General features: G+C 36.4%; 1 protein-coding gene and 2 pseudogenes across 1 annotated transcript; 1 reads left to right on the top strand and 2 right to left on the bottom strand.

The window, feature by feature from the left end:
* Positions 1-2,147: 2,147 nt before the first annotated feature.
* Positions 2,148-3,097, bottom strand: LOC108537149 (olfactory receptor 13C5-like). Its single transcript, XM_017884296.1, is given in 4 exon segments — positions 2,148-2,217; positions 2,219-2,300; positions 2,303-2,986; positions 2,989-3,097. Coding segments are annotated over 4 exon segments (945 nt in total).
* Positions 3,098-8,753: 5,656 nt separating this feature from the next.
* Positions 8,754-10,157, bottom strand: LOC108537135 (olfactory receptor 13C2-like; annotated as a pseudogene).
* A 481-nt stretch (positions 10,158-10,638) lies between these two features.
* Positions 10,639-11,162, top strand: part of LOC108537134 (olfactory receptor 13C2-like) — a 23,272-nt pseudogene continuing 22,748 nt past the window's right edge.

The raw sequence follows: 11,162 nt of genomic DNA, 5'->3' as shown, positions 1-11,162 counted from the left end.
AATATACTTGAGGATAAAGCTTTTTTTTTTTTTTGAGAAGATGAAAAGGTTATCTATACTAATTGAGTCAGTGTTATTAACAATAAGCTGACATCCCTTCTAACTGGATCCAAATATTAAAAACGGAGCATATCTCTGTTTTTCAATAAGTATGGATCTATTTGTTAAATATTCTGCCAAAATGTAATAGCAGTTAAATACTTTAAAAATTGTGTGTTTCTGACCAACATTTTCCATGGGGTCTGGGGAAACTAGACACAAATCTACATGTCTGCAAATTTAAAGAGTATTACAGAGAGTAATGTTCTTTAGACTCATGGAGATTTCAGCATGAAAAAATATTACAGTCATAAAAATAGGGGTACAGTCTGAGAAATGCATAATTGGCACATCTTATTATGTTGTAAACATCATAGGGAATATTTACACAAACCTAGATGGTATAGCCTACTATACACTTAAGCTACATAGCACAGTCTATTGCTCCTAGGTTGCAAAGCTAATACAGCATGCTACTGTACTGAACGCTATAAGCAATTGTGTCACAATGGTATTTGTGTATCTACAATAACTAAACACAGAAAAGTTACAGTAATAATATATAATCTCATGAGACCACTATCATATGTTATCTGTCATTGATCAAAACATTGTTAAATGGCACATGACTTTAGTTCCTTATAGTTTTAGTTAATCTTACATCAGTATTCATTCTGTATGCAGGTCATGGCCTCCAGAATTTCCTCAGAACCTCCAAATTTCCTTGACATTGGTCTGAGCAACAAAGAAGTGTCTTCACATAAAGAAGACACTTAATGAACTATATATGAAAACCCTGGAGACTTGATTTTTAGAACTCAAGGTAGTTCATGGCTATGATAACTCAAGATAATATTAAATAATATATTTCCCCCAGGTTTTTATAGATAACAGAACATCAGTTTCCCCAGGCCAGTGGAGAATGAAAACTATGGCTTTTAATGTTAGTCTTTTCAGAGTCACGACAGACAACACATCCCGACTCTTCAAACTACCCCAGAATTTAGGGACCAAGAGTAACATCTCATTTTTAAAGATTTCATTTTACATAGCTTTTAGAATAATAGAGGCTGTCTGTAAGAGCCTGAAAAGGGTAATTGCAAGAAGAATATCAAGGATGTCTTATAAAGCAATGGCATACACAAATCGATAGAACAAAAAGAAGTATATGTGCAAATGTATGGCTATGAAGCAATTTTAAGAGAACTGCCAAATCCCTAGCAATGATAGGCAACAAGGGAGTATTTGAAATTTTCTATTTGTCTATAGATATTATCCCATTACATTCTGATGTTAAGGATAAGTTATAGTCCAAGGTGTAGAAGCTCAAAATAGACTCATCATTATATACCCCTCATCTAATAAAATACAAGCCAATAAGCATAATTTTCTAATAAGACAGCTAACATGTTCCAGTAAAAAATGCAGAGTTGTTTTGCTTTGAATCCTCATTCTTTTACTTGTTATTTAATGATCACATATCATTTTAGATGAGTTGGTTGCCAATCTCTCCAAAATAAAAAAGAAAAGACAACCAAAGACGTAAAAGAACTGCACGCTGAAAACTATAAAACATTGATTTAAAAAATTGAAGAAGACATAAGTAAACTGAAAGATACTACATGTTCGTGGATTGGAAAAATTAATATTGTGAAATGCCCATATTACCTAAAGCAATCTACAGATTCAATGCAATCCCTATCAAAATTCCAATGTCATTTTTCATAAAAAGTGAAACAACAATCCTAAAATTTACATGGAACTAGAAGAGACCCTGCCTGGGAAAGAAATATGGAGCAAAAACAAAGCTGACAGCATCATATGCTGCAATTTTAAAATATGTTATAAAGTTATTGTAATCAAAAGAGCATGGTACTCAGATAAAAATACACATATCAACCAATGGAATAGAATAGAAACTATTTCCAAACACTGAAATTTATTTATTTACTTCTTTTCATTAGGTATTGCAATCAGAGAAGTGTATTTTGGAGCTTTAGAACTTTGAGAGATGAATGTGAAGCAGCAACAAGTACCCATCTGTTTAACCCTGGTTTTTCTCATTGATTTCCACATTGTGATTATAAAATTACTCGTACCTTTCTCATTTACTTGTTAAAAACTTTTCTTCTCAGTAGGAGTTTTACTGACTCCTTCACATCCTTGTTTCTAAGACTAGATTAAAGGATTCATCATGGGAGTCATCACCCTGTAGCTTATGAATATAAGTTTGTCAGTGGCATCCAAGTCATCTGAATTGTCTCCTTAAACTTGGGCTTCATGTACATGGAGAGGAAGGTCCCACAGAATATTATGACCACAGTCAGATGGGCTGAGCAGGTAGAGAAAGCTTTGCTTCTCTCCTCAGAAGAGCTAATTTGGAAGATGCTCACAATGATTAACGTGTAAGAGACAATGATTAATAACAAAGGTGTCAGTATGAACAATGTTGTGGCCATGAGCATGATGAACTCATTGCCTGAGATGTCAGCACAGGCCAATTTCATGACAGCCAGAATTTCATAGGTGAAATGATTGATGATGTTATTCCTGCAGAAAGGCAATTGTATCACAAACACTGTTTGTACTGCAGAATTGACAGCTCCTATGATACAGGACCCAACTACCGTGGACACATAGGCATCCTTGCTCATGATGATGGGATATCTCAGAGGGTTGCAGATAGCCACATAGCGGTCAAAGGCCGTCACGCCCAGGAGCACACACTCTGTTGTCCCTATGGCCAATCCAAGGAACATCTGCACTGCACAGCCAGAAAAGGAAATGGTCTTTCTTTCTGAAAGCAAGCTCACCAAGGTGGAGGGAATAGAGGTGGTGGTGTAGCAGATGTCCAAGAAGGAGAGGTTCCCCAGAAAGAAGTACGTAGGGATGTGAAGGTGAGGGTCCAAGATGTTGATTAAAATGAGAGTACCATTTCCCAGAAGATGACCACATACATTATGAAGATTAGCGCAAACAAGAGTAACTTAAGCCTTGGGTAACCAGAAAGTCCCTTCAGAAAAAATTCCACCAGAATGGTTTGGTTTTCCCATTCCATTTTACTCTCTCTTTAACCCGTAAGACAGAGCATGTTAACACAAATATTTATCTTACTCTGATTACTTTCAAGCATGTATCAATGAATATGTACCATAATTCCCAAGGAAAAAGAAAAATAAGAAAGGAAAAGACCAAACAAAGAAGAGAGAGCATAAAGAAAAGTGGACAGAAAAGAGGGAATTATGAATGGAAAGAGGGAAGGGAATGAATGAATGAGTGAATGGAGAGAGGGAAGGGAAGACAAAACTAACATGTTTTGTGCTACAGCCATTTAATTCATTTAATCTCATCACAGTTCTAGGAGAGGGGTATTAGTATCCACATTTTACAGATGAATAAATCAAAGTGGGTATGTTAAGTAAACTTGATCAAAGGTAAATAGCATATAGCAGAGCTGAAATTCAAACCTAAATCTTCTTGTTGAAGCCTGAACTTTTGTCATATTTGTCATCACATATGTAAGCTGAAGGTTATAATAGAAATGAGCATTGTATTATGTATAACTGAACACTAAACTATTTTTATTGGCTATAAAACACCACATAATAGATCAATGCTCTTATCACTCCTTCAAATTATACTAGGTCACGTATATTGTCTCTCTTTCCCAGTAAAATGTAAACTTCATTCATTAGGGCTGGTACTTATTCTTGCTTAATTCCACAGCCTCTGTAGGTAGAATAGAACAGACACCAAGGCAAATGTTCAAAAACATCTGTTGGATGAATGGACAAAATCAAAGGCAAAATAATTGCTACATTTCTTACTCTGCGCCAATCCTCTATTGTTTTCTTTGTGCATTACATAATGGAGTCTGAATAGCAAGCCTATGAGGTAATTACTGTTCCTATTAGTATCACCAAGCCTATTGTGTACAGCGGAAAATAAGGCACAGAAAAGTTAAGTAATTTTCTTAAGGTCAATTTCATACAGCCAAATAAATGAAAGAGCCAGTACTTAACCCCAAGCAGTATGGCTTCAGAATTCGAACTCTTATGACTCAAAACTTAATACTCAAAACTTAATAACTTAATACTTAAAGAGAATTTGCAAAGAGAATTTGGCTTATGGGGTAGAATACCTTGTAATCTAATTAACAGTATTAATATTTCAAAAGAAATATCAGATAAAAAATGTGAGTGGTCAGAAAGGGGATTTCAATATAGTAACGTGATAACATTGATTTTGGTGTTCCATATTTTGCTAGAAAAGTACTCATAACAAATGTTGTCACAGAGTTGCATTTGATCTTTATAATTCGTGTGTCCTCCCTTACACGAAAAGTTCTCATTTTCATTATGATGCCAGTTTGACTTTTTTCCCCTTTATTCGACTCACAAGAGGTTTTCCTATATTACAGGTCTTTGAAAAAAATGCAGCTTTAGGATAGATTTATTCTTGACTTTTTGCATTTCATTAAGTTTCTGTCTTCATAAATTTCTTGTTTATTCAGATCTATTTTTCTAATTTTCTGATTTCTAATTTCTATTTCTAATTCTATTTTCTAACTTCTTGAAATAAGAAGAAAATTTCTTCTTGAAATAAGAAGAAAATTCTTATTTCCTTCTTCTTACTTCTCTATTTCTTTCTCTAATGAAGGCACTTAGAGCATTTTTTGTTTTATTACAGACTTTGTATTTTGTGGGAATTTTTTTACTGGTTTCTAGATAATTTTTTTGTTTTTCTGTTAAGTTCCTCTTGAATCCAAGCATCTTTCTTCATTATTTAGTGATTAGGCATTTTCATTCTATTTTTACTATTTACTTCCCATTTTATTTTATGTATGTATGTATGTATTTACTCATTTATTTATTTTTCTGAGATGGAGTCTCCCTCTATCATTCACGCTGGAGTGCAGTGGTGCGATCTCGGCTCACTGCAGCCTCCACCTTCCTAGTTCAAGTGATTCTCCTGTCTCAGCCTTCTGACTAGCTGGGACTACAGGCATGCACTACCACGTCTGGCTAATTTTTGTATTTTTGGTAGAGACAGGGTTTCACCATGTTGGCCAGGCTGGTCTTGAACCTCTGACCTCAAGTGATCCACCCACCTCAGCCTCCCAAAGTGCTGGGGTTACAGGCATGAGCCACCGCGCCCAGCCCCATTTTATTTTAATATGAAAACATGACCTATAATTCTGTAGTTTGCACATTTTGTAGTATTTGACTATTTTACAATAAGCACATATTTCCTTTGGAATTTTAGATCTATAAATAAAATAAAGGTAGTTGTCATCCAAAAACAGCATAAAAAATTTCATAATTTCAAAGTTAAAATATTACTTACACACCATAAATTAGGAGCCCCCGTTTTTGTAAAGTGTGTGTTATCTTTACTAAAACAAAACAAGCTATTTTTATAGTCTTTTCTGAAAGATTAGTGCTAATATTAAATTCCTCCCCTTCTCATATCTCAATTAATGTCAGATCTTCCCCTAATTTAAGGTTTAATTCCTATCAATTGTGATTATGCATCATTTTTGGACAGAGCATGTGATGGTGTCAAGGTTCTTTCATAAATAATTAAATTAATTTTCTTTTGTAAGTTATTTTCCAGAAATGTAAAATACTTGCTATGAAAGTTGAGAAGCAGGTAATAGTTTCTTTGATCATTTCAGATATGCTGCCAAGAAATACTGGTGTTAGATGTCATGACAAGCAACCTGGAAAAGTAAACATGCTGTAGTATGAAGAATAACTAACTCAAGAAAGAATAGCCAGGTGTGTATGCTTGTCTTTAACTTGCATACTTTGAGATTTGGGCAAGATGTATTAACTTCCATAAGCTTTGTGGCCTCATCTATGAGATAGTGACACTATAGCCCAGATCACAGGATTTTAGAGAGATGATGTATGTGAATTAGCTGATAGCAAACATATTACTTTTTTTTTTTTTTTTTTTTTTTTGAGATGGAGTCTTGCTCTGTTGCCCAGGATGGAGTGCAGTGGCGCGATCTCGGCTCACTGCAAGCTCTGCTTCCCAGCTTCACACAATTCTCCTGCCTCAGCCTCCTGAGTAGCTGGGACTACAGGCGCCCACCACCACAGCCGGCTAATTTTTTGTATTTTTAGTAGAGATGGGGTTTCACCATGTTAGCCAGGATGGTCTCAATCTCCTGACCCCGTGATCCGCCCGCCTTGGCCTCCAAAGCTACATTTTTAAGTGTCCATTTCAGAAGTCCCCAGGACCCTAAAAAGTTGACATAATCTCAAGCTTAGAATATTTGGAAATTGGGCAGGCATAAAAGTGTACGAAAATGATGAAATAATTTGTTGGATTAAGAGCAATGAAATTTTGCCATTTTTGCTGTGTCTCTACTCTTAAATCCCAATCATGAACCTGCCTTGGGACTTCAGTGGGATATAAAAGTATGTGTTTTGCTCCTGTTGCACCTCCTTCCATATAATTTTCCTATTCATGGATATAAATACATATTGAATCATATTATAAATGTCATGTTCTAAATTGAGTGCAATGGGAGTAAAGAGGGTAAGAATACAGAGAAATACTTACCTTTGTAGATTTTGCTATCTGGTAGAATTTTCACCAGGAACATGCACACACTAGACATATACAAACTAACACACACGCACGCACACACACGCACGCGCACACACGCACACATGCGCACACACACACAGACACACACACGCACGCACACGCACAGACACACACACGCACACACACACAGACACACACGCACGCACACACACACGCACGCGCACACACACGCACACACACACAGATACATACCTGGTATATCAGATAAGTTTATCTTACTTTGTCTCCAAATTACAGAAAACAAGTTGCTAACAACAAAATCATCCTCCTTAAGCTTTTAAAATAAATTTTCTGAGTGAAAACTCCTCCAGAGGCCCAAGTATTAAAAGAAAGCATTATGTCAGTGTTATAATGATAGTGTATTTTGCCCAGCAAATTTGAACACATAAATATATCAAGACAGGTAACATACCTTTATTTTCTTCAGACGTTGATTCTACAACCCTGTGAGAGAAAAACTCTCCTAATACTCTCCTGTGAGGAGAAATGTGTGTTTTAAAATTTCTTCTTGCTTTAACTAATTTTCTATCAAAAATTTATAAATCTGATATAAGACTATGGAGCTACCTCAGTCACCCCAGAGAATTAATGAGGGTGGCTGGATTTAAGTTGTGAAGGAAAACAATATTAGAACTTGAGGATTCAAGACAGCCTGCCTGTCGGTCAAACATAAAATGCCTGACTTCCAGGGCTTTCGACCTACCTGGAATTCCTAGTGGGTGCAAAAAGTCCAATGAACTGGTGTATGGGAACTCATAGATTCTCATAGCCTATTTTGTCAGGATGTAAATTTAATTATCAACGATCTCAACTCTTGCCATCAGATTTAATCTGTAAACAGCTATGATGGATATATTTAAATATAGTTTGTGACTGTTTAATATTCCATCCACTAAAATTAACAAGTGAACTTGGGAAGATTAAATGAGTGACTAAACCCAAAAGATTCCACAAGCAGGTAATTCTTATTTGTCTGTGTAAAACATGTTCATGCCCAATATAATCTACATTCACTGGTCCATTAATAAAAATTGATTCAGCCAAACTGATTACCTAGAATGTGGTTCACTCCTGAGCACACTCTGTCATTCATCTTGGGCTGTAAATTTAAAATGTTCTTCACACAGAGTAAAAGTTGACATAAAACCAAGGAAAAGCAATATAATGTCTGAGATTCCCAAATCCTCTTCTTCCTCAAATCAACCTGGTTAGTAACAGAGACAAGACTGGAACAATATTCATACTAAAAATCAAGAGCTTGGATATTCTTCTAAGACTTGGAAAAATATTGGAATTCCCTCGGGATAGCAAAGAAATCTGGCATCTTCTAAATGGGCATTGATAGGACACTCCATTCAACCCAAAACTAGTCCACATTATTATCTGGACCAGTAGACTGATTTTCAAACCCATTTTTAATTTTACAAAATGTTCTTTATGCAAAAGCCAACATATAAGTTAAAGCAAAGAAAGACCATAAAGCAGGATATCCTGATTGATTGCATAGGCCCTGCTTTTAAACTCTATCTACTCCCTTGATAGTCCCAAATACTCAGCTTCACACATGAAAAAAATGTAATACAGAAAAAGAAAATAGTATTTAATGACTTAACAGGATCTGGAGATTAATGTGAAACTATAACACAAGGCTTGTCACTGGAAAATGTGAGTGCAGTATGTTGGGGTTTTCTCCATTTTGCTTTTTCTCAACAGATGGCTTTATTTATTTTGAAAGATTCAATTAAATGTTGCCTATGAAATAATGTTATGCAAAAAAGTGAACATAAAAAGGCACATTGCAACCAATTCCAATGCATTAAAAAAAAACCATAATATGAAAGATATTGTTCAAAATGTTGAAAAGGGGCCATTTCCCACTATTAGAGTAATAGGTAACCCCTCTTTCTTCATCCTACTGCCCTGTATCTTGCAAATTCTCTAGAGTGAACATGCAATAATTTTGAAATGCTGTATCTCATTATTTTAACATAATATATGAAAATGCAGAAAAACAGTAAAAGTATCCAAAATTCTAACATAATTCTGAAGTTTCAACAATATCAAGTGTGTTCACACTCCAGTACATTTTGCACTCACTTGCTAAAGAACCTTCTGTTCAGTAGGTGTTTCACCGCCTCCTTCACATCCTTGTTTCTAAGACTGTAGATTAAAGGATTCAACATGGGAGTCATCACCCCACAGAACATGGATACAATTTTGTCAGTAGCTTCCAAGTCATCTGAATTAAGTGTCTTTTTAGACTCGGGCTTCAGGTACATGAAGAGGATGGTCCCATAGAATATTATGACCACAGTCAGATGGGCTGAGCAGGTAGAGAAAGCTTTGATTGCTCCCTCAGAAGAGCTAATTTGGAAGATACAACGATTAACGCATAAGAGACAATGATTAATAACAAAGGTGTCAGTATGAACAGTGTTGTGGCCGTAAGCATGATGAACTCATTGCCTGAGATGTCAGCACAGGCCAATTTCATGACAGCCAGAATTTCACACGTGATATAATTGATGATGTTATTCCTGCAGAAAGGCTATTGTACCACAAACACTGTTTGTACTGCAGAATTGACAGCTCCTATGATCCAGGACCCAACTACCGTGGACACATAGGCATCTTTGCTCATGATGATGGGATATCTCAGAGGGTTGCAGATAGCCACATAGCGGTCAAAGGCCATCATGCCCAGGAGCACACACTCTGTTGTTCCCGTGGCCAATCCAAGGAACATCTGCACTGCACAGCCAGAAAAGGAAATGGTCTTTCTTTCTGAAAGCAAGCTCACCAAGGTGGAGGGAATAGAGGTGGTGGTGTAGCAGATGTCCAAGAAGGAGAGGTTCCTCAGAAAGAAGTACGTAGGGATGTGAAGGTGAGGGTCCAAGATGTTGATTAAAATGAGAGTACCATTTCCCAGAAGATGACCACATACATTATGAAGATTAGCGCAAACAAGAGTAACTTAAGCCTTGGGTAANTTCGAATTCTGAAGCCATACTGCTTGGGGTTAAGTACTGGCTCTTTCATTTATTTGGCTGTATGAAATTGACCTTAAGAAAATTACTTAACTTTTCTGTGCCTTATTTTCCGCTGTACACAATAGGCTTGGTGATACTAATAGGAACAGTAATTACCTCATAGGCTTGCTATTCAGACTCCATTATGTAATGCACAAAGAAAACAATAGAGGATTGGCGCAGAGTAAGAAATGTAGCAATTATTTTGCCTTTGATTTTGTCCATTCATCCAACAGATGTTTTGAACATTTGCCTTGGTGTCTGTTCTATTCTACCTACAGAGGCTGTGGAATTAAGCAAGAATAAGTACCAGCCCTAATGAATGAAGTTTACATTTTACTGGGAAAGAGAGACAATATACGTGACCTAGTATAATTTGAAGGAGTGATAAGAGCATTGATCTATTATGTGGTGTTTTATAGCCAATAAAATAGTTTAGTGTTCAGTTATACATAATACAATGCTCATTTCTATTATAACCTTCAGCTTACATATGTGATGACAAATATGACAAAAGTTCAGGCTTCAACAAGAAGATTTAGGTTTGAATTTCAGCTCTGCTATATGCTATTTACCTTTGATCAAGTTTACTTAACATACCCACTTTGATTTATTCATCTGTAAAATGTGGATACTAATACCCCTCTCCTAGAACTGTGATGAGATTAAATGAATTAAATGGCTGTAGCACAAAACATGTTAGTTTTGTCTTCCCTTCCCTCTCTCCATTCACTCATTCATTCATTCCCTTCCCTCTTTCCATTCATAATTCCCTCTTTTCTGTCCACTTTTCTTTATGCTCTCTCTTCTTTGTTTGGTCTTTTCCTTTCTTATTTTCTTTTCCTTGGGAATTATGGTACATATTCATTGATACATGCTTGAAAGTAATCAGAGTAAGATAAATATTTGTGTTAACATGCTCTGTCTTACGGGTTAAAGAGAGAGTAAAATGGAATGGGAAAACCAAACCATTCTGGTGGAATTTTTTCTGAAGGGACTTTCTGGTTACCCAAGGCTTAAGTTACTCTTGTTTGCGCTAATCTTCATAATGTATGTGGTCATCTTCTGGGAAATGGTACTCTCATTTTAATCAACATCTTGGACCCTCACCTTCACACCCCTATGTACTTCTTTCTGGGGAACCTCTCCTTCTTGGACATCTGCTACACCACCACCTCTATTCCCTCCACCTTGGTGAGCTTGCTTTCAGAAAGAAAGACCATTTCCTTTTCTGGCTGTGCAGTGCAGATGTTCCTTGGATTGGCCATAGGGACAACAGAGTGTGTGCTCCTGGGCGTGACGGCCTTTGACCGCTATGTGGCTATCTGCAACCCTCTGAGATATCCCATCATCATGAGCAAGGATGCCTATGTGTCCACGGTAGTTGGGTCCTGTATCATAGGAGCTGTCAATTCTGCAGTACAAACAGTGTTTGTGATACAATTGCCTTTCTGCAGGAATAACATCATCAAT

Source organism: Rhinopithecus bieti, unplaced genomic scaffold (assembly GCF_001698545.2).
Source record: "Rhinopithecus bieti isolate Rb0 unplaced genomic scaffold, ASM169854v2 scaffold_12088, whole genome shotgun sequence".
Classification (NCBI taxonomy): domain Eukaryota; kingdom Metazoa; phylum Chordata; class Mammalia; order Primates; family Cercopithecidae; genus Rhinopithecus; species Rhinopithecus bieti.
The sequence above is the reverse complement of the archived record's forward strand: the minus strand, read 5'-3'. Positions and strand labels throughout refer to the sequence as shown.